Source organism: Copadichromis virginalis, linkage group LG14 (genome assembly GCF_057382275.1).
Source record: "Copadichromis virginalis isolate Kocher_CV1m ecotype Utaka linkage group LG14, C_Virginalis_male_GT1.1, whole genome shotgun sequence".
Lineage (NCBI taxonomy): Eukaryota > Metazoa > Chordata > Actinopteri > Cichliformes > Cichlidae > Copadichromis > Copadichromis virginalis.
The window spans coordinates 42,867,954-42,892,116 of record NC_140631.1 but is presented as its reverse complement, the minus strand read 5'-3'; the positions used below and the strand labels follow the sequence as shown (position 1 = coordinate 42,892,116).

At 43.3% G+C, this 24,163-nt stretch overlaps 1 protein-coding gene across 1 annotated transcript; it reads left to right on the top strand.

The window, feature by feature from the left end:
* Positions 1 to 6,960: 6,960 nt before the first annotated feature.
* Positions 6,961 to 21,585, top strand: LOC146694778 (olfactory receptor 4B13-like). Its single transcript, XM_085478765.1, has 2 exons — positions 6,961 to 8,291; positions 21,215 to 21,585. Exons 1-2 carry the CDS (start codon positions 7,361 to 7,363, stop codon positions 21,583 to 21,585), a joined length of 1,302 nt encoding a protein of 433 aa, XP_085334891.1. The 5' UTR covers positions 6,961 to 7,360.
* Positions 21,586 to 24,163: the final 2,578 nt, after the last annotated feature.

Genomic DNA, 24,163 nt, shown 5'->3' with positions numbered 1-24,163 from the left:
ACAAAGACAAAGAACGAGATCGCGGATACAAGCGGCAGAAATGAGCTTCCTCCGAAGGGTGGCTGGCCTCTCCCTTACAGATAGGGTGAGAAGTTCGGCCATCCGGGAGGGGCTCAGAGTAGAAACGCTGCTGCTCCACATCGAAAGGAGCCAGCTGAGGTGGTTCGGGCATCTGACAAGGATGGCCCCTGGGCGCCTCCTGGGTGAGGTGTTCCAGGCATGTCCCACCGGGAGGAGGCCCCGGGGCAGACCCAGGACACGCTGGAGAGGTTATATCTCTCGGCTGGCCTGGGAACGCCTTGGTGTTCCCCCGGACAAGCTGGAGGAGGTGGCTGGGGAGAGGGAGGTCTGGGCCTCTTTGCTCAGGCTGCTGCCCCCGCGACCCGGCCCCGGATAAAGCGGATGAAGATGGATGGATGGAAGACAAAGACCATTTAAAACTGAGACATTAGAATTACAGAAATATAAACCAGAGCTCTCTGTGCTTTAGATGGAGCTAAATACAAAATACATCAACATGAAAGAACAGATCAGCCTGTAAACTGACAGCTAAATACAACCTGGAATACAAAGACCATTTTTAGAAACTGATAGTTATTCTAAGAATGTCCACTAGATGGAGCCAAGTCCTTCGGAGCTGGTTTACCGAGTCTGTTAACTCTCATCGCTCTGTGTTTAACCCATTCAGAACCTGCTGATGAAGTTCATTCATGTGCACATATCATTGAATCATTAATGACTGAAGACTACACACAAGACAAAGTAAAACAATCATGGAACTTGGACTCACCAGCAGCCGTGGACCCAAAAGAAAATCACACAAAAAGAAAATCACTACAGCCCACCCGGTGCTGTACAAAAGAAAGTGTGAAAACGACCCACCACCTGAGGTCCCAGGGCCACTGGCTCGTCCTCCTTTCACTGAAATACAACAGAAAAATATGTTAAAAGAATAAAAGGACACTGAGCGTCAGGCTCGCTACCAGTGTTGGTCAAGTTACTTGAAAAAAGTAATCAGTAACTAATTACTGATTACTTCCCCAAAAAAGTAATCCCGTTACTTTACTGATTACTTATTTTCAAAAGTAATTAATTACTTACTGTATTTTCACGACCATAAGGCGCACTTAAAAGTCTTAGATTTTCTTCAAAAAGTGCGGCGCGCCCTATAGCGCAGTGCGCCCTGTGTGTTGTAAGGAGGACGTAGTAGAGAACACCATGAGAACGTTAAAGGGTGAAGTGTGGGCGTTGATCGTAAATACCGGGACAATCGCACATACCTGTATAAAAGAACAGGTATGTGCATTATGCGGAACATCGTTGTTTTAACAACCCTGAAAATGGCAAAGAGACACGCTTACGAAGCACAGTTTAAACTGAAGGCCATCAGCTACGCGGAGGAACATGGAAATCGAGCAGCGGCGAGAGAATTTAAGATTAACGAATCGATGGTTCGCAAATGGAGGAAGCTGGAAAACAAGCTCCGGCAGGTCAAGAAAATGCAGCTGAGTTTCCGCGGACATAAGGCGAGGTGGCTCGAGTTGGAGGAAAGACTCGAGCGGTGGATCATCGAGCAAAGAGCGAGCGGGAGAAGCGTTTCGACGGTCACCATTCGGCTAAAAGCAGTTTCACTAGCTGAAGAGATGAACATTGAACATTTCCAAGGAGGTCCGTCTTGGTGCTTTCGTTTTATGAAACGGTGCCATTTTTCCATCCGGACCGGGACTACGGTAGCGCAGCAACTTCCAGCGGATTATAAGGAAAAGCTGGCCATCTTCAGCTCCTACTGCAGCAAACACATCGGCGACAAAAACATCCAGCCCAGCCACATCACAAACATGGACGAGGTCCCGCTCACTTTTGACATCCCGGTGAGTCACACTGTGGAGAAGAAGGGGACCAGCACGGTAGTGATACGCACAACGGGGTATGAAAAGTCTTCTTTTACTGTTGTGCTAATGGACAGAAACTGCCGCCTATGGTGATTTTTAAGCGAAAGACTTTGCCTAAAGAGAAGTTTCCAGCAGAAATCATCATTAAGGCAAATGAGAAGGGCTGGATGGATGAGGAAATGATGAAAGACTGGCTGAGGGAGGTGTATGTAAGGAGACCAGGTGGTTTTTTCCACGCATCACCATCGCTGTTGATCTGTGACTCTATGCGTGCCCATCTCACAGCCGATGTGAAAAAACTAGTGAAACAAATGAACTGTGAGCTTGCTGTCATTCCGGGAGGCCTGACAAAGGAACTCCAACCGCTGGACATCGGTGTGAACCGGCCGTTCAAAGTAAGGCTGCGAGCGGCCTGGGAGCGATGGATGACCGGTGGAGACCACAGTTTCACTAAGAGTGGAAGGCAGCGCCGGGCGAGTTACGCCACAATTTGCCAATGGATTGTAGATGCTTGGGCTAACATGTCTGCTGGCACTGTTGTTCGAGCTTTCGCAAAAGTCGGCATCATTTCCGAGGAGCCGCACGGCACGGAAAGTGACTCTGACAGTGAAGACAGTGAACCTGGCATGTTTGATGGAGATTTAGCGCAGCTGTTCAATTCAGACACAGAGGATGAGGACTTCGATTGGTTTGATTGATGATAAAAGTGTGAGTACCAAACTTTGTTTTGCTCCTGCTTTATTTTTAAATACGCACACTTGTATGCTTGTGTGTTGTTGATGATGACGATTATTGGTAATAAAAATGTGAGTAAGGTACCGAACTCAGGTTTGCTCCCGCTTTATTTTTAAATACGCATACGGTACTTGTATGCGCCCTATGGTCCAGTGCGCCTTATGTGTGTGTTAAATACAGTAATGGCACACATAACTGAGACTGCGCCTTTTAGCACAGTGCGCCTTATGGTCGTGAAAATACGGTAGTTACTTAGTTACTTTTTAAAAACACGATTTACAACCTGAGTAGGTGATAAAGCGATAGATCTTTCAGCCCAATTCTACTTTTTCTACATAATCCATCATACAAAATGTAATCAAATGGAAAAGTCTCTTTTTAAAACTTGTTTTATTATTTTTAATCTTTTAACTTTATGCATCAAGCAAACATTTAATTATCTGCAACATTCTCTGACTGGAAGAAATTAGTTTAACATTTAAACCTATTTTCTGCACATTCCAGCACATAAAATAAAATATTTGTGTGTTTACACTCAGTCTTTCAAATAGATGCAAGTAAAACACAGCAGAAAATAAATAAAGTCAAAGACTCAGCTGTCCTGTTGCTCTATTTTCACCTGTAAAGCAGGAGTGGGGTAGGCGGAGGTCTACCCTGGTGCAGGTGTGCCGCAGCAGTCAGTGGAAGGATATGGCAGCTCTGTGAGTTTCCCATTACGTCGTAGCTACTCGGTGCTTGTTTGGAAGTTTAGGGGTTTTTTGCTGTAAAAAGAAGTTTTCTTCCCACGCACAGCGGACACTAATGTTTTTGTCACTTTTTATGGAATCAAACTCAAAGTAAGGTCAGTACTGGAAGACTTATACCCCACGGATCAAACTACAACTCGTTCTGGTGGAAATTGTCCAAGCCTCAATTGCAAGCCGGTCTGGCTCCCCACAGGCTGAGACCTGCAACTGAGGCGATTTAAAGTTCCTAGCAGGACACTCGGGCAGAGGATCGCTCCAGCCCGATCACAGAAGCGTGGGTACGAGCAACAGTCCAGGATAAAAATAGAATAAAACCAGGTGAACCAGGAAAAGGTAAGCACACCTAATAAAAACAGTCTCACGACAAGCTAAAACAGGACAAGACAGCAGGCTCCACCGAGGAGGAGCCCTCACAACAGCGGCTAGGCAGGCGTCTTGATTCTCCAATTAAGGCTGGGCGAATTGCCACGGAGAAGTGAAGGCAGCGATCAAACCCCCAGGACCGGAGGCGCTTTACTCTCACTGGTGGAGATAACTCGAGCACCCCTCTCCACAAAATCAGAAAACTGCCGCGCTGTGGCTGTCATATTATCTACTCGCTTGCTGATCAGTCCGTCGCAGTGTGCCAGCATTTACTGCTGCTTTGCGCCAAATGCACGGGAGGAATGATCCAGAAAAACACCGGCTTAGCTTTATACGGGCTGACGCCACCATGCAATCAATATGCAGGTGGGTTCCCAGTTAACCGAGTTGCACAGCCGAGAGCGAGGGAGGGAGAGAGAAAAGGAAAGGCGAGTAGCCCATCCAGCTACATCAGCATAGGCTTCATTAGTAGCAACAGGCTACTGGTTCTAAAGACTTTCACTTTTTCCTTCACATGGTCAGAGAAATGTCCACATTTGTTTGTAAAGAACAAACACATTGAGGTGTTTGTATGTGACCTGTACATGAACGAAAGGCGTTCTGCTGTGCCGCCTTTCAAACAGCAATATCTGATCAATCTGTTTCCAGAGGTGGGTCGAGTATCCAAAAATTGTACTCAAGTAAGAGTAGCATTACTTTAAAATATTATTACTCAAGTAAAAGTGAAAAGTAGTCGTCAAAAAAGTTACTCAAGTAAGAGTAAAAAAGTACTTGGTGAAAAGACTACTCAAGTAGTGAGTAACTGTTTGAAATGTCCGATTTATTTTATAAATAAATGCTATCAGACAAAAAATAAATAAATATACAAACTTTAGTATTTTCAAAAGGAATATGTGTAAAAACATCAACAAAATAAGGCACAACAATTCTAATTTCCAGATTTCAGATTTTCACAACATCAAGCTGTTTTCACCAAAACCTGCAGTAAATAATATAAATATATAAACAGTGCAAACAATTTCCAGTGACAAGATGTGCTGCAAACTTTATATTCATCTTTGCTCCAAATGGCACAGCAGCCTCAGAGAAAACAGAACGAGGCATCTTCAACATATGTTCATACAAGGCAGCTCAGGTTACCATAAGTTGTATGGGTGTGCATCAGAGGTGTGGACTCGAGTCACATGACTTGGACTCGAGTCAGACTCGAGTCATTAATTTTATGACTTTAGACTTGACTTGAAAAAATGTTCTAAGACTTGTGACTTGACTTGGACTTTTACACCAATGACTTGGGACTTGAATTGGACTTGAACCGGTTTACTTGAAAAGACTTGATATTTTACCCCAAATATAAAATTTAACATGCATATTATATAGAGATTGAAAATGTGACGTCATTCACGGGTAGAACCGCAAAGGATTCTGGGAACTCGTGGCAAGAGGTACTAGCGCACGCAGGCTTTCAATTGAAATCAGTTATACAGCGATAAAAAGAAACACAAAAATGTCAAGAAGCTGTTGTATTATTAACTGCAATAGCCGGTCGCATGACAGCCACGGGAAGCCGACGGGTAAAGAGATCGGTTGTTATCGGATTACGTCGTTGAAGAGAAATTGTTCGAGCCATGTTTCCGAAGTAACAAAGACGCGACGGGTGGTCTGGATTGCAGCCATTCAAAGATCAAATATAACGTCTCAGAACCCTCCAGCTCACAGGTTACTCTGCTCCAAGCATTTACACAAAGGTCAGTCTGCTGTTGTAGTTAATGCGTCATTTTCATAACATAATTGGTGATATAGGTTACAAGCAAGTCTGGCGCTGAACAGAAATTGTCGCGCTATGCTCCTTTATTTATTGTGCATAAATAGTGAATTGTCCTGACACAATATTGTGTTTCGCTTCTGTTATTATGGTACATTGACAAAAACATATACTTTTATTCACAGGATAAAACAGGTTTTTTGTATCACTAATTGCCCAGTACGATTACAGCATACAATATTATTGTCACTGCTACATTTCTGTGATGCTACCAGAAATTATTTCCACTGCTAATTAATTACCGTTGAGCTCAAAGGTCCTATTAATAAACGGTTAAGGAATGTGTATTTATGATGACGATTTGTGAGACTGGTAAACTTATGATACGTACGATGGTCTTTCGTTCTACACGGTGCATTTCAAGGTCCTGTACCCATCCGTCGGTAAACTGTACCTGGGCTTGTTGCAGTGACCTGAAGTTACTAAACTTCATGAGTGTGTGCACTCACTCCAAGAACCGTATGATTATAAATATGCATATAAATATGCTACGATGAGATAGCTGACTTCATCTAACTAGCAAATGTTTTCCAGGCTACGTTGGTGATGCAGTTTTTTTTAATGTGTATGATATTTTTGTCATGCGATTTTAAAGCCGGTCCTACAACCGCATCCAAGAATAACATGCAGCTTATCTCAGAACTGTCGGTGAAAATTATTCTTGGAGCTAGGTTTAATTGAGCTGCATTTTAAAGAGGTGCAATTTCACAATTTGTGTATATTTTCTAAGTTCACTATTTTGTATGTGTTGAGAAAAACACAGATTTTAAAATTACATGGTCTAATATTTACATTTAGCATAACTGCAACATTATTTTTTCGTTTTTTTTTTTAAAGACTCGAAAGGACTTGAAATTCAAAGTTTCAGACTTGTGACTTGACTCGGACTTTTACACCAGTGACTTGAGACTCGACTCTGACTTGCCTGACATTACTTGAGACTTGACTTGAGACTTGAGGATAAAGACTTGAGACTTACTTGAGACTTGCAAAACAATGACTTGGTCCCACCTCTGGTGTGCATCTATTTCTGCATATTCTTCACTCAGTGAGGTGATGGTTCAGCTTCAGCAGCAGTTTGCTCTCAGGCAGGGCCGTGCAGAGACGTTTAAAGGGGCGGGTGCTCAAAGTTAAAAAGGGGCACATTGAACCAGGCTGAATAACAACAACACACATTCATCAAGAATCTAATATGGGATTGCATCATACTATATCACTGCTGTGAGGTGGGGCAAGGCAAAGCAAACGTAGCTGTTGAGGTGTTTCTGCTGCTCCTGCTGCTGATGGTGCTGGAGGGCGGGCTGTGTTGTACTCGAGTAAAAGGAAAAAGTATCGTGCAAAAAAGGTACTTTAAAAGTAATTTTTTTCAAAAACTTACTCAAGTAAATGTAACTGGTTACTACCCACCTCTGTCTGTTTCTAATTGTGCCCTCATACACTTTGACCTTTTAAACTCACACCTGCTGAAGTCATTTGATTATCGGTACCTAACTACTGCTGTGTCTCTCATCTTCGTACTTTCAGAAACAAGGATGGACCCGTGGGTGATGGGTAATGAGGTCATGCTGTTTGTGCACATTTAAACTGATGTGAATGGGTTACACAGTTGCAGCTCAGTGGGGAGCGACTGGTAGTCAGGCTGTGCTGTGCAGTGTCTCAGTTTTTGTATTGTATAGCAGAATGGTATGTTTGGAGAATGTTTCCAAGCTGTTCCTGTTATGTGACGTTAACTGAACTTCAGGTAACCTGCAAGAAAAGAACAAGAAACAAGTTCCTGTGAGGTATTCTGAGCCTCAAGGATGATGATAAACACTACAGAGATTACACATTTCACTCTAAGTCCCTACTTTGACACTGGTGCATACAGATACTTGTATTTCCTCATTATTCTTACGTCTTATGCTGCAATCATTTGTGCGAACCTCCTGCTGATTGTGGTTATCTGTGTGAACAGAAGCTTACATGAACCTATGTACATGTTTCTGTGCAGCCTGTTTGTGAATGAGCTGTATGGTAGTACAGGGCTGTTTCCGTTCCTCCTGCTTCAGATCCTCTCTGATGTTCACACTGTTTCTGTTTCATTTTGTTTCCTGCAGGTTTTCTGTGTGTACACTTATGCTTGTGTGGAGTTTATAAACTTTGTCGTCATGTCTTATGACAGATATTATGCCATCTGCTGGCCTCTTCAATATAAATCATGTATGACACTTAAAACAGTCACCTCGCTGATTTCTCTGACATGGTTATTACCTTTTATTATGATTGTCGTGCTTATATCTTTGAGTGCTCCTCTACAGCTCTGTGGAAACGTCATCAATAAAGTTTTTTGTGGAAACTACGCCATCATTAAACTGGCCTGCTCTGACACCAGAGTCCACAACATCTTTGGACTCATTTACACTTTCATCTCTGTCATTATTCCTCTTGTTTTAATCCTGTACACCTACGTGAGGATCCTCAAAGTCTGTTTTTCTGGCTCCAAGCAGACTCGACAGAAAGCCGTCAGCACCTGCACGCCTCACCTCGCCTCCATCTTGAACTTTTTCTTTGGTTGCTGTTTTCAGATGTTACAAAGCAGATTTGACACCAGTGGTGTGCCAAATGTTTTTGGCATTTTATCATCATTGTACTTTCTGACATGCCAGCCGCTCTTCACACCGCTACTGTACGGGCTGAAAATGACCAAAATACGCATTGCATGTAAACAGCTGTTTTGTGGTTCACTGACACGTTTGTTCAGTTGTAGCAGTGATATCTTCTCCAAAAGCCACCAAAGTCAGAGTTATTGTTAATGCATGTCGATTAAAAGGAAACTTATTTTGGAGCTGAAATCATTCAAAATCTGTTTTTGTCAGTATGCTTGAACAAATAAACTAATATGAGTGACTTAGTTTTCTGTTGTGACGCTTGCAGCACGTAACATTTATTTTGTGTGATGTGTGTTTTTCACTTGAGCAGAGATAAACAGTCGGGTGGTTTGGGATCAGTGTGTCTAACTTCCAGAGGGAATGGATCAACACACAAACAGCAAAGTAAAAGCAAAAGATGATCCATCAACAACTGTACATAAACACTTTGAACAGATAACAAAATAAAAATATATTTTTGCTAATTCTTGCATAAAATTACACATTTAAACTGAAATCACATGAATATAAAGTTCTATTGGTTGATAAATTTCCATCACATGATTCAAAGTGAACTCACTTACTGCCATTTAATAGTGAGAACATTTTCTATAAATATTAAGTCTCACAACACAACTGTTTCCCTCACTGAGATATTTGATCTTGCTGCACTGAAAAAATGGGATTAGGGGTTATGCTTTTCTTTCATGTCAAATATTTATAGAAACTACTTGTTTATCAGACATTAACTGGTTATGTAAAATGTAAAGAGCTCTTCTATGTTAATTGTATTTGACTACCATGTGTTAGATTGACAAGATAATTTTATGCTATAAATATGTGTGTGTGTCTATATATATATATAGACACACACACAGTGTATGTACTGTACTTTTTTTCCCAATCAAACTAACAACTAAAACATTTTTGAACAATGACGTGTATTTTTCAAAACAGTATACAATTGTAAGTTGTAACAGCAGTCCAGATTATACATGAGTCATGTGAGTGCATCTCTTCCAAAGTGTACCGCACAAACATCTGCAGGATCCTGAATTCAACATTCTAGTGCCTATGACAAAGTTAACACTGAATTTTCTACGAATACTGGCCCAAAGGTAAAAGGTGAGACTTCCTCGGGTAAAATCATTTTTTTTCTTTCTTTTTTTTTTCAAACGTAAGAGCCTTAAGGCACTATGGCAACAGGAATGCAAATACTAAAATGTGACGGAGAAAAGCTTGAAAATAACATTTTCACCCACAAGCACAAAACCAAGAGCCCTAAAATGTGATTCGTTTTGGCTTGCTTCTATAACTAAAACATGGCAATAACTTATACTAACAAACAAAACAAAACAGTGGTTGGACATCACAACACAACCAAAATTACTGTAATCATGTCCAATGAACTTAAAAATTGTCTGACTTCTAAACAGCTGTTACAATTACTTCAGGCTACAAACTATTCCCCAAAAGAGTATGGCTTGAAAAATGAACATTAAATGCTATAGTACAAGGTTATTATCGTTAACGAAAACTAACGAAATAACGACAACTAGAAGTGTAAAAACATTTTCGTTAACGGAAATAAAAATAAAAACAAAAAAAGCAAAACTAACTAAAACTGTAATGAGTGTTCATAAAACTAAAATTAACTGAATTTATAGCAAAATGTGTTTAGTTTTCATTGATGTGAGCGTGTCCTGGGTGAAAATAAAGTTTCGTTTCCAGATTTTTTCTTGCTGTGTCTCATTACGCCAGCAGGTGGCAGCACGTTAGTCGAGTCGTCTGTGTTGTTGCTCCGCCCACGCGCAGAATCATGTCAGGAAAAGTCGGGAGAAAGCGCCAGAGTCCAATTTGGGATTACTTTGAATATGACTGTGTTTTGGATAAAGCAAGTGTCTTGTAGTGGAAAGAGACAAATTATGAGGGACATTTCTAAAGGAAAAAAATCCCACAAACCTTAAAGTGCACTTGAAAAGCTCACACAAGAAGGCTAACCTAGCTTAGCTTGAGAAGGGAGCACACTCAACCCTCATCCCCAGAAACAGAAGCTAACCCCAGGCAAGGCAGCGTGATGCAACCCGAGACAACAGGACGGGGACATCTACACAACTGTGTGAATTCACCAAAATTACGAACACCCGGTGCTGCGAGAGTTAATAGTCTCATTGGGGCCAAGATATACATTTTATAGTTGCCTGGTATCAGTGGTTGTTCATCTGCCTTTATTTATTTATTTATTTATTTAAAGAACCCATAGGTGGGAATGTGAGTTGTCTGTCTCTGCGTGTTAGCCCTGCGACAGACAGGCGACCTGTGCAGGGTGCAGGGTATGGTAGCTGCAATAGCAACATACCCAAGGATGTAAGACCATATAGATCCACTGATCAGCCTCAACTTTAAACCACTGACATGTGAGGTGAATGACACTGATCATTTGGATCCAGTCCAATGTTGTGCTGGGAAACCTTGGCTCCTTCATCCATCTCCATCTTTGGCATGTACCACCCACATAAACACTGTTGGAGACCAAACACACACATTGTTTCTATGTATGTTCACATTTTACTTGTTTTTAAGGACACCTGAGTCTTTAGGATTTCAGTGGTCATCGACGTCTGCTTGACACAAACAGACCAAACATCCTCAGTCCTCCATCAATGTGAGGAAGATCAGACACACAAATGAAATAAGACAAAAGGTTGCTGACAATGTGCTCAACAAAAACACCTCCTGGAGTCTGCCATGATGATTTCTCTGCTGATATGCATAATGTGGAAGACAGTTAAATTAGTTTTTGGATTTTGATGCTGTCAACAGCACATTTGGTAGACTGTATTTTAGGACTAAGCTGCACAATTCTACTGTAAATGTGTAAGATTGTCACTAAGGGCTTAACAGAAAATGTATTCATTAAGGATTTGACAATTATCATAAATATTTTGAGTCTGTGTTTGGAAAAAGGCAGACCCAAACATTCAGACCCTGAGCCATAGCGAGCACCACAACAAAACCACCTACCTCAAAACCTGGTACACAGAACTTGATAGCAAGTTTTCAGATTTTACCTGATCTGACTTACTGGAAACTGAAGATGATCCTTCAGTTTAATGCAACATGGAGTTCATTGTTAATGCATTTATTAAAAAACATCAAGACTCAACTCAAACCAAACAAAAAGAAATTCAGGCTGAAAAATCCTTCAGATTCCTTCAATACAAATCAAAGAGCTCAAAAAAGAAGAGAGAGAAAAGAGACAGCATCTGTAGGAGGAATAATACTCAGAATGATATCATACTGGAACAAATAATCAGGCAATCATTTTCACAGCCACCAGGTGGCAACATTTCCTCTTCTCCACTACAGATTTCCTGTTTGTTATTTCGTCTTTAATGTGTCCATCTTTCTTCATCACATAAATGAATCATTAAATATTTTACGTAGAAGACAAAGACAAAGAACGAGATCGCGGATACAAGCGGCGGAAATGAGCTTCCTCCGAAGGGTGGCTGGCCTCTCCCTTACAGATAGGGTGAGAAGTTCGGCCATCCGGGAGGGGCTCAGAGTAGAAACGCTGCTGCTCCACATCGAAAGGAGCCAGCTGAGGTGGTTCGGGCATCTGACAAGGATGCCCCCTGGGCGCCTCCTGGGTGAGGTGTTCCAGGCATGTCCCACCGGGAGGAGGCCCCGGGGCAGACCCAGGACACGCTGGAGAGATTATATCTCTCGGCTGGCCTGGGAACGCCTTGGTGTTCCCCCGGACAAGCTGGAGGAGGTGGCTGGGGAGAGGGAGGTCTGGGCCTCTTTGCTTAGGCTGCTGCCGGCCTCGGATAAAGCGGATGAAGATGGATGGATGGGTTTAGTTCATGAAGCAACCACATTTATTTTCAATAAAACTGACCTTCTATAATAACACTTACCACATGTTCTGTCAATAAATTGCTGGGGTCTTCGTTGAGGTACACGCAGAGCCCCTTGATAATACATTGACACACAAGATCAACATCATCCTGGCAAAGGGTGACAAGCAGCATTTTATAAAATTATTATTTTCCCTAAACTGTAGACACAAATTATGCACAGTAATAGTCATGGTCCTGGGTCGGTGACCCAGCGCTTTAAGTTTATTATTAGCATTTTCCAATTTATTGATTATTATTGTTTGAGTTCTACGTGTTATATTCGGTCTGCCTCTGAGTCTGCGTCTGTATCTGTCTGTCTATGGTGTTACCCCATCTGTTTGTGAGTCTGTCTGTTTAGTTCAATGTCTTGTCTGGTTCCATGTGTCTGAGTTTCCTGTTTTATTGTGAAGGTCTGTGTCGTATGTGAGTGTGTTCAGTTTACGTTTCCCCTGTCTCGTCAGCTGTGATTTCTCCCAGGTGTGTTCCCCTCCTGTCTCTCATCCCTTGATTACTGCCATCTGTGTATTTAAGCCCTGTGTTTCTCAGTGTCAGTGTCCGTCGGACCCTCAACAAGCTGTGTGTGGGTTGCCTCTGTGTTGCCAGTGTTTCGTCTCCAGCTCCAGCTCAGTATTTCTGCTACAGTGTTTTAGTTCACCAGCATTTTTGTTTGTCTTTTGGTGAGTTTAGTTTAGTAAGAGGTTTTCCGGCAATAAAGCTGCGCTTTAAGTTGTACTTCTGTGTCTGAGTCCTGCATTTTGGATCCATCACTCCTGCTTGCCTGCCACACAGCCAACCGTGACAGAACGACGCGACCAGTATGGATCCAGCAGACTCACTGAGGAAGCGCAGCTCAGCCTTTGACGGGACCCGGCTAGCGCTTGGAGGGCCTCCGTGCTGCCGTTCCTCACTAGCTGCTTACCCTTCGGTCCACTCACCTGCTTCTTCCCCCCGGATGCCCCGGTCTCACAGAAAACGCTCCCGCCGGTCCCGGGAGGATTACTATGAGACCGCGAGCAGCCAGCTTACACCAGCTCAAGCTTTCTACAAGATGTTAGGGATCATTATTGTGCCACCCGACTCACCCAGCGTTTCCACATCACAGCAGGAGCAGCCACAGCCGAGTCATTCTGCCAGCGCTGCTCCCTCTTCTACTTGGAAGCGGCGAACGCCTATTTTAAATAGGTACCTACCACAGGTCACAATTAAGGCGTTCCATGTCTTAAATGTGCATAGGTGTCCAAAGTGTAGATGTTTGAGTTTGTAATGAGTAAGTAGCTCCAATCTACCTTTAACTGATACTGAGCACACTTTACACTGCCGCATTCACTGGAGAAGGAGGAGAGGGAGAGAGACAGCTTTATTAACATTTGCAATGCAATTTAGTAGAGCTTAAATGTACTTAAAGCCCTTAAGTACTGCCCTATGTTTAGTTCAAACACTCACTTCTCCTACAGAGCCTTTAGGATGGAGGTAAATTTTGTTTCACAGGCAGAATAAGATATCTAGAAAATATCAAATTTTTCATCAATTATAGAAACATTTAACATCTATTAAAGATGTAGACAAACTATTCAACATAGTTCTGTGTGTTTTAAAATAAACTAATCATGGTTATTAATTATACATTGACCCTTGAGCGACAGTTGGACGACATCACGGAACGGATCACTGCAGTTGTGAGGTCTCAGAATCAAAAGAATGACAACACCATGGAACAGAAGTTTGATAGCATCATGGGGAGGCTCGCGGCGCTCCAACGGGAGATCGAGAGGCCAGTGTGGGAGTGTTAGGGCAGCCTGAAAATTCTCCTGGGCTGCTCGCACGGAAATTTACAAAATCAACATGGAGATTGTGGACCCCATCACCCCAGCTGCAGGCCCAAGGCTGGAGCTGAACTATCACTCCCTGATAACGACTGTGTTATGACTGTTCTTCCCGTCCCATGCAAGGACACCTGGATTGGCTGGAGGACTGTTTACTTAGCCTGATAGGCCGAAGGACACTGTCTCAGCTAAACTATGGACACGCACACACACTTACACTGATAAGCACTCACTCATCCCCCCCTCCCTTTCCAACGCCTTCGATGCTTGTGCCCTACCGGGGAAGATACAACAACAACAACAACAACAACAACAATCTTTATTTATAGAGCACATTTAAAAACCAACGGCATGCCAAAGTGCTTAACATAAAACAAATTAACACAAGTATAATCAGAGTCATAAAAAAAATAAAAGTGTAAAATTATGTTCACAGGAAAAAGCCACCAATAGAAAAATATAACTATAGCACAATATAACTATGCCATCAAAACACAATGGCGATATGACATGCACAGCGCAAATAAAAGCATGATAGGAAAATTAATAGAATAAATCGCTGCAAACAAGGCCAGCATTTAACCGGTAGAAAAAGCAAGATTAAACAAATACGTTTTAAGCCGTGATTTAAAAGATTGAATAGAGTCAGACGCCCGGATGCCAATCGGAAGGTTGTTCCACAACTCTGGTGCGGCCAGGGTAAATGCTCGATCACCTCTAGACTTCATCCGAGATCTAGGCTGCACCAACAGTAACTGTGAGGATGATCTTAAAGCCCTAGCAGGAACATATGAGCTTAGGAGTTCCTTAAGATAGCTCGGTGCTATGTTGTTAGTGATTTTAAAAGTAAACAGCAGAATTTTAAATTGGATACGGTATTTCACAGGCAACCAGTGCAAATCAGCTAGGACGGGAGTAATGTGAGCAAACTTCTTAGTTTTGGTTAGAATGCGTGCAGCAGCATTTTGGACTGTCTGTAATCTATGAAGGAGGGCAGAGTGGAGACCAAAATAGAGTGAATGGCAGTAATCCAGCCTCGAAGTTACAAAGGCATGGATGAGTTTTTCCAGGTCTTTATGCGGGATATACTGCCTGGCCTTAGAAATAAGGCGGAGTTGGTAAAAACTGGATCTAACAACAGCAGACACTTGTTTATCAAGTTTAAAAGAGCTGTCAAGTAACACGCCCAGATTCCTAACAGTGTCGGAAAAGGAGTTAGTGAGAAAACCAAAAGCATCACGAAGTTTGGCACGAAGGACGTCACTGCCAAAGACCACAATTTCAGTTTTCTTATCATTAAGGATAAGAGTATTTGCCAGGAGCCATTGCCTGACCTCACACATGCACTCTCGAAAACTATTCAAGGACAAAGCTAGGTCATCATTTAACTCAAAGTAGATCTGAATGTCATCAGCATAATAATGAAAAGCGATGTGATATTTCTCAAAGATAGCGCTTAAAGGAAGCATGTACAATGAGAACAGAGTAGGGCCTAACACAGATCCCTGAGGGACACCACAACAGACAGGTACAGCGGAGGAAGAGGAAGTGGCCAAGTGAACCGAGGAGAGCCGATTGGAGAGGTATGATTTAAACCAATCCAAGGCAGCACCCTTGATGCCTACAGTGTGCTCAAGTCTCGCCAATAGTATGTTATGATCAACCATATCGAATGCCGACGATAAATCCAATAGCACTAGGACCGAGGAGCGCCCATTATCAGCCATTAGTAGAAGGTCATTAAGAACTCGGAGCAGCGCTGACTCAGTGCTATGATGTGGTTTGAAGGCCGATTGGAATTTATCATTAATGCTATTCTCATCCAGGTAGGCCTGGAGTTGAAGCAAAACTATCTTCTCAAGAATTTTGGCCAAGAACAGAAGCTTGGAAATCGGCCTATAGTTCGCATAATCATTATAATGGAGGTTCCTTTTTTTAAGAAGAGGCTGAATTATAGCATGTTTAAAGGCTGATGGTACGCAACCAGAGAGCAAAGAAGAGTTCAAAAGGGACAATATACTAGGTCCAATTGCACTAAAACAGTCCTTAACTATACGAGATGGAAGAACATCATATACGAGATTAGTATTGTTCAGTTGTTCAACTAGACGCTTAAGAGTAGGGAGTGAAATGGGTTCAAACTGATAGAAGGAAGAGGAACAGTCAGGGGTAAACGCAGGGCCTGTCATTAAAGGAAGAGCAGATTTAAGAGATGAGACTTTATCTAAAAAATAATTTAAAAATTGTTCGCAAAGAACCGTGGAGCACGGCAGCGGCATAGTGGGGCAGGGGTTGACCACAGAGTTAAACATTTTAAATAAAATTCGAGGATTGTTACCATTAGTAGAGATAATTTTTGAAAGGAAAGCTGCTTTAGCCATTTTGGCAGCAGTTTGAAACTTCAAGCGGCTAATACATAGGATGTCGTAAGATGCCTGGAGTTTATCTTTCCTCCACCTCCTCTCATCCCGCTGACACACGTCGTAGAGCGCGAACAGAGTCGCTTAACCAACATTGTGAATAAGTTCTGGGGCGCTTCATTTTAATAGGTGCAACAATGTCGAGGATGGAGGAACATGTAGTTAACAGGGTATTGGCAAAATTCTCAACCGTATGAGGGGTAAGACAATCTGACGTAATAAATGCAGAATACACAAAAGAAGCAGAGAAATTCACCACAGTATCAGCATTAACACCTTTACACTCTGCATGTGTGGGTGGTTGTGGTGGAGCGGGAAGAGGGAGGCAGCTGGAGATGGGGAGAGAAGGAAGGGAGGGGCAACTGACCCCTCCCTGGGGCCAGCTCCCCCGCTGACCCCAGTAGGCACCCCCATACTCTGCAACCCGCCAGGGAAAGGGGGCCCAGGCCCATCCAGACCGGGGCCCAGAACAGCAATGCCGCCCGGCCCCACAGAGCCCGGGACAGCCCACCCAACCCCACCACAGAGAAAACTGCACCCACCCCCCCATCCACTCATCTTCCAGACTACATGAGACAATAGACGCCCAGGTTTCCCTTGTTAATTCCTAATTGTCCATTCCTCTAAGAAAGGATTTGTTGCTCGAACAGTAAACTGTACTCTGTTGGACTCTGGCAGTATTATTTGCCCAGAGAATTTACCCATGGGACGTTGGTGGCTTTTATGTTCCTCCCTCTGCTAACCTCGCAGCTGCATGTGACATTATCCACTCTCCTCCCTCCCCCCACTGGGTAGGTCATATCATAAACTGATTCATCTCATCTCCTGCTATCTGCATGTTGTGAGGAGGCAGCCTATGACCACTAGCAGTATTAGGCAGTGGTTGGAGGAGGCCTTAGCAGAACTTAAGGGCTGTTTTGAGATGACACACTGGGAGACACTCTGAGCCTCACGGTGAGGACATCAATGGGCTCACTAAGTGTATCACCGACTACATAACCTTCTGCACTGACTCCATTGTTCCAGCTCAGACTGTTCATTGTTACCCAAATAGCAATCCCTTGTCATGATCTGAATGAGTGGCTGGAAACTTCCTCAGTCCCCTTGGTATCCACCCCTGGGCAGGGCCATCAGCAGTACCCCCCCCCCCCCCCCCCACACACACACAGGCAAGGTACTCTTTGTGTGTATGTAGACGTCATATGTTAATGAACCTATGCATATTCATGTAACCTCAATAAAAGGGCAGTGGTACGGGAGAACGGACGAGAGCAACTGGGGTCAAGCGAAGGGACGGCGCTTTGTCCGGTTCTCTCCCGTGCACGAGTAACATGAAGAACTTTGCCTACTTGTGTCTTGCTTTGCAGTGTAATTATATTGTCTTCAACGTTCCAGCGGATGGGTTCAAGCTACAAACCTATCATTAATTGGTCCTTCGATGCCGGAGTCCTGGAATCGCATTCACCGAGGGGAGGAGGGACACGCTGAAAGACTGACGTCAGCCAGGAAGTTCCTGTGGAGTCGCTGTCTGTCTTTTCTCCTCGATGAATGGCGATCGGCGGGATTCGAGGCTGATATTACACGCTAAGCAACGCCAAGTAAGTTTAAAGAGGCCGACTCTATAACCGTGTCGTTGTGCAGTCTCCGCCATTTTGTGAGGCGTTGAGAAGTTCGCTGCTTTGTGGAGAGAAACCCGGGTTCCTTGCTACTGTGTGCAGCAAGAGGTTCCTTACCGCTTTGTGGGGTAAGAGGTTCCTCGCTACTTTGTGCAGCGAGAGGTGAGTTCTCCGCCACTTTGTGGGATGTTGAGAAGTTCCGCGGGGTCCAGATTGTGCTGGACAGCAGGCCTATTTTGTGTTATTGTTATTTTCGTCCTCGTTGTTGTTGTTGTTGTGTGTGAGTGTGTGCGGAGCAGACCGCGTGGTGTGTGACGTCAGCACCTGTTGTTGTTATCATGGGTTTCTAAGCAACCAAGAGTGAGTCGGAGGGAGAAAGACGTTTGTGCTCCTGGCAGCACAAAGTATTTATGTAAAAAAGAGAGGGAGCGAAGGTTCCACAGCTGCGCGGGTGCACGCGAATGCGGTCGCGCGGGTTTCATGGGTGCATGGGGGCCCATCCCTGGCGCAGGGTGCCGCCGGTGAGTCGAGCCACCTGTGGGGCTCTTCAACCGGTGGGGGAGATTGTCACACCTTGCAGGAGCTTTCCTCCCCTCAGGAACTCTCTGCAGGAGGGGGAGATACAGGAGAGGTGGAGGAAGATCTCAGCCTGGGCATCTATTGTCTCATGTAGTCTGGAAGACGAGTGGATGGTGGGGTGGGTGCCGTTTTCTCTGTGGTGGGGTTGGGTGGACTGTCCCGGGCTCTGTGGGGCCGGGGGGCGCTGCTGCGCTGGGCCCCGGTCTGGATGGGCCTGGGCCCCCTTTTCCCTGGCGGGTCGCGGAGTATGGGAGTGCCTACTGGGGTCAGCGGGGGAGCTGGCCCCAGGGAGGGGTCATTTCGGAGGTGGGGTGCCCCCGGCCTCTCGGCCTGGGGCTCGGTCACTCAGGCACAGCTGGCTGCCAGCGGAGCTCACGGGCGCGTCACTGCAACTCCCCCTGGCTTCTGCTCCGCGGCTGCTGAATGAGCCCTCATCTGGGACTCTCCTTAGCTCTTACTGGGACAGTGGCGCGGCTGCCCCTCTGTTGGTCTTCCTTGGTCTCTTGTGTTCTGGGGGCCTCTGGATGTCTGGAGTTTTGATCTCCTCCATACCTGCTTCATACCCTGGAGGACGGGGCTGTGGCCCCCCCACACTCCCTAGCAGATCGTTACATGGAGAAACCTTTGGAATGCAAGCATGCTGATCCACACAGGTATGCACACAGGTGTACACACGGGTATTCACAGACGCGGACTACAGCTTTCTTGGCTGCTGCCTCAAAGCACACTGTGCGCTGTCTATCTTGCGTGTTGCACAATATCGTTTATTATTTAGTATCTACTGATATCTACTGCTAGCTAGTTTATTGTGATGGTGCTTTTTTTTTCTATTATTATGTTGCTCTTTGTTGTTTGCTGTCTCCTCTGTTGTGTTTTTTTCTCCATACAGGTGACCCAGGAGTTTTTTTATTTTTTTATTTTTTGTTTTTTTTCTCTCTTCCCCCCCTTCTCACCGTCTCTTCTCCCCTTTGGTTTTCTTTCTTTCTCTCCCCCTCTTTCTTTCATTCTTTCTCCCTGTCCTATCCCACAGTCATGTCTGTCCCGTTTGCAACTGAAAATAAAATAAATTCATAATTATAATAAAGGTCAATCAAATGGATCAATATGGCAAGGCCATGATGATCCACTTGGTAAAATAAATCCGCTTGGCATCTTTCTTGGCCTCAAGACAACAATTCTGATGGCTATAGATCCAAACGGGACAAAAAAAAAAGAAAACACACCAGCCTTGAAGAGCGTGTGGAGAAGGCCAGCCCACATCAGCAGCTATGCTCTGGTGGGTGGCTTTCCCTCCACCCCTTGCTGACACAATGTTAACTCTTTAGCTTGCCCTGATCAAAAACAGCCTGTGTGCCAAACCATTGAGGTGGATAGTTGTTAAAAGTCATCTACATTAAGCTTGTGGTTGCTTAGATTCAGTACAATGACATGTGAGGTGAAGTGATATAGGTAAATATTTAAACTAATGATGTGCATAGAGGCACTTGACCTGTGTGAAAGACTGTCGTCTTATTATGAGCCATTGTTGAGATATAGAGCACACCTGTGAAAACAACTAATATGCTGAACCCTGTATGAAACATCTAAAAGTACATGATGGAGAAGCTGTATTGAATATGAAAGTGTAAGACTTTGCCGCTGTGGGCAGAGCATGCGACTACTGTGTGATGTTGCGTTGCAGTTTTTTTCTGAGCTGATGAGCAAGCTGCACATTATCAGATCAAGAGCTGTCTGAGAACTACTTAAAGAGAGGGAAACAGAGCTATGATAACTGTGATAACTGGAGTGTGCAGCGTTCCCGTGAGCAGTTTTCCTGCATCTTGACTCATGTGTGTGGAGTGTTCATAGCATCAGCATCATGTTTTTGTTTATTTGTTTTGTTGGGTTGAACATAATTAAATAAACGTGTGATCATGCCTATGGATCACCATGACACATATCTCCAGCCATATGATTTATTTATGCAGATGAAAAAGTGAGTGTGAATGTGTCTGACATCACAGTGTTTTTGTGCACTGTGCAAAAGTAATTGCCTCTGATTGTGAGTGAGAGCGGTGATTTTGCGGATCACAAGCTATTGTAACGAAAAAAAAAAAAGAGTGAAAAAGAGACAAATTACATTGTAGACGAAGAAAAATAATCATAGGAAAAAGGTTTTGTGTTGATCAGCCGAAAAACAACTACAATGTCATTTTCTGCTTTTAAGAAAGGATTGTTCACAAAAACAGAGAGAGAGAGAGAGATGTGTGTTGATTAAGCAGTGATGATGATAATGAAATGTCTTAGTTTGTCACTTTCAGGTGAAAAGCAGACCTGAATCAATTTTCCACATGCAGCGGTCGGACGAAAAGTTATAGTTTAACAATTGGAAACGTTCAAGCCAAGTTTCTGGCTGACTTACAGCACGATCTGTCTCAAAACTCTCACTCTAACCTGAAAAAACCTGATCAGCAGCGGCAGTATCGGAGCAGAGGCTGCAGAAGCAATCTAAACAAGCAGAGAAGAAGAAAGCAAACCCATCTTCCTATCTGATTGGATGAATTCCACGGAGGGGCGAGCAAAATGCCGGCGTGAAGAGGAGTTTTTGTTCGAGCTCTTAGCACGAGACACTTATTTGATGTCTTTCTGGCTTTCGGGACTTTTTTGGAGATCAACGCGCTAAGCTTGCTGGATCTGAGGCCAGGTTCTGCGGCGGCAGCATGTCAACATGTTCAGAAAAGACTGAAGAAGACGGCTTCCAAGCCGAAGAAGGTCGGCACCAGCGTGGGCGAGTTGATCGTGAAAGCCGTGTCCGCTTCCAAGGAGCGCAACGGCGTGTCCGCGGCCGCTCTCAAGAAGGCTCTGGCTGCCGGAGGCTACGATGTGGACAGGAACAAGGCCCGTGTCAAGACCGCCATCAAGAGCCTGGTGGCGAAGGGCACTCTGGTGCAGACCAAGGGCACCGGGGCCTCCGGATCCTTCAAGATGAACAAGGATACTGAGACCAAAGCCAAGACGCCCGCCGCGGCCAAAGCCAAGAAACCGGCAGCAGTTGCTAAGAAGTCGCCTCAGTGAGAGTGGTGAGAACCCAAATTTTGTTATTAAATGTGGGAAATCAAAATTTGGGTTAGCAAACCTGGGAAAAGAAAACTGACTGCTTAAGTTGGAAAATTGAGACGGAGTCTGAAACACTGCGAAAATAGAAACATATACAAAATCACAAACAAGCAGAACATGCATTAACCCTACTAACAATTCCAAACACAAAATAACTCATGAAGACTCATAGCACATTAGTTAAGAAATGATTAAATAATAGCAGAGAAGTGTGTAGGAAAGGCAGCTTTAAGAACATGCTCTGCTGAATATGCAGCTCCACAGACATGCATTAGACCTGCCTAATAACAGAAACACACATGCAATGAAAATTAGCTTGTTATCTTTCATCAGTGTAAAATAGTGTCAATTTAGCAGACACTTGTTATCAAACACTGAATTTATCCTAAAGAAAAAAAAATTGACTCTCCAGGTTGCAGGACAACAATTTAACTTTTGTGGGGAAAAAAAAAGATCCTGGTTTGACCAATCAGTGATCAGACAATAAATTTAGTGCTAAAATGGTAAATTGGGAGAAGCTTCCTGCTTGATTGATGCAGCAAGTAATTTACTGTATGAGGGAAATTGTCTTTTGTGATAATATTTTGAACATGCTTTTCTGTCGTCCTGTCAACTTAGTGGGTTAATAGCTGATATGCAAATTAGTTGATCGTTTTAGATTAATGAAAGGTGACTGAATTCTAGCACGAGTGAATGAGATGTGTTGGAGTTGTTGTGTTGAGTTTCCTGCTTTGATGTGCGAGTGAATCCTGTATCTAGATACACAACTCTGAATACGTCAGAACAAACTTTTTTGTGAAGTGCATGACAGCATGTCACATGTTTTATGATGAAGGGAAAAGGAAAGTTGAATAAAATAGATCTGTGGTTTAGATGAGTGAAGAGCACAGACCTGGTGATTAAACTCATAGCTAATAAGACATTAGGGTTATGTTGTTTTGTGCAGCTGATGGTTGATTTGGAGTGAATCTAGCTGATGATTCTTCTTTTGTTGTGAAGTCGAGCCTGCCGATTAGTATGATGGTATGATTTACCCTCCTGAGATGAGGAGTTTGTGTCATGACTTAACAAGGCCTTTTTATTTTGATACTTTCACAGTGCACTGAGAGTTTGGTTTGATAATCTCTGTTATTTTTTATTTTTATCTTTTGAACAGGCACTGATTTTGTTTGTCTATTTCTTTTCTTTAAGCAGATCTGCACGTCAGAAATTAAAAGTGCTATACGACCTGTCGAGAACGCTGTTACAAGTGCATTTTCTCCACATTAAAATGGGTTCTGGAGAAAGCCACTTATTGGGACAATATTAAATGAGTGTCCCAGCCTAAAAAGGATCCAGCGATGTAATCCAAACTAAAGTTCTTCTTTTTCTTTTTTGAAATGACGTCATTTTGCTGGAAGTGGAAACTAAATGCGACGACAGGTTCCACTATCAGCAAAGAAAGAATGAATGAATGGAAATAAAGAACAAACTGACTGACTGGTAAAAGCTGACAAGACTTGACCACGACTTAAAGTTAATCTCCACCTAGACAGGACAAAAGGGTGGATGAATTTATGTGTTTTTTGTTACAGGAGCAGAAAGATGACAGCAACATCCGAGGTTGCGTGATGATTTAACCTTTTAAATGCCATTTTCTCTGTCTGTGAATTTACTATGTGTGTGTCATTCACTAACTTGTGTTGCTCACAGACATTACTGTGAGAAAGTGTATACACCTGCGCAGCGCTAACATTTACATTTCTTTTTACAGCAGATGATTAATCATGTGTTTGATCATGTGGTTTATAAGAGGATTAGTTAATGTTTTTCTACTATAGGATTTCTGGGTTTATATGTGAATGACATTCCTTCCACGAGAAGGGATGGTTGACTTTATGGTCTTTTTTATGGCACCTCTGGAACCTGTTGACCTGTGTCTGACCACAGTCAATGTGTATTGCTAATGTTTGTTTCTTTGAGAATGCTGTGGAGGATTCGGCAGAAGCGGACAAGTGACATGAGTAAAACAAATGAGAGATTACAGTATTTATGGAATAGTTTATTATGGGCTCATTTGCTGGCCACTTTTGAACCCATAATAATATATGAGTGGAGTGACTTTGCTTAAGAGAAGTCACCGATTACATTAATGTTAACTGAGCACATGGGATGATCCATGTCTGAGGCGAATTATGGTAATGATGGTGATTTAATGATTTGAGGAAACCTGCACATGACACTTGTCTTGCCCGTGCTGAATGCTTATTACTCTTTTGATATAATTTTTATACGTGTGAAGTTTGATTTTATTTCCAGATTTTGAGTATGCAGGCTCCTGGTGGAGCCAGTTTTTAAGGCAGGGATCCAGGTTTGGTGAGTTGACGCATGAGAGTGTCCATGCGTCAAGAGGTGGGGTCCAGAATTAACATTAAACAATGTTTACTATTATTGTTGCAGTGATTTGTGTGATTAGCTGTTTATTTACAAGTATTAAATCTATGCAAGTGGTGCATCCTTGTTCAGATGAGGCTTTGATGGCCTATAAGTGAAGTTC

Coding starts and splice junctions, on each gene's coding strand:
- LOC146694778 (XM_085478765.1), top strand. CDS start 7,361: ATGATGATAAACACTACAGAGATTACACATTTCACTCTAAGTCCCTAC. Junction 8,292..21,214: donor GTTTTGTGGTTCACTGACAC/GTTTGTTCAGTT, acceptor ATCTGAGGCCAG/GTTCTGCGGCGGCAGCATGT.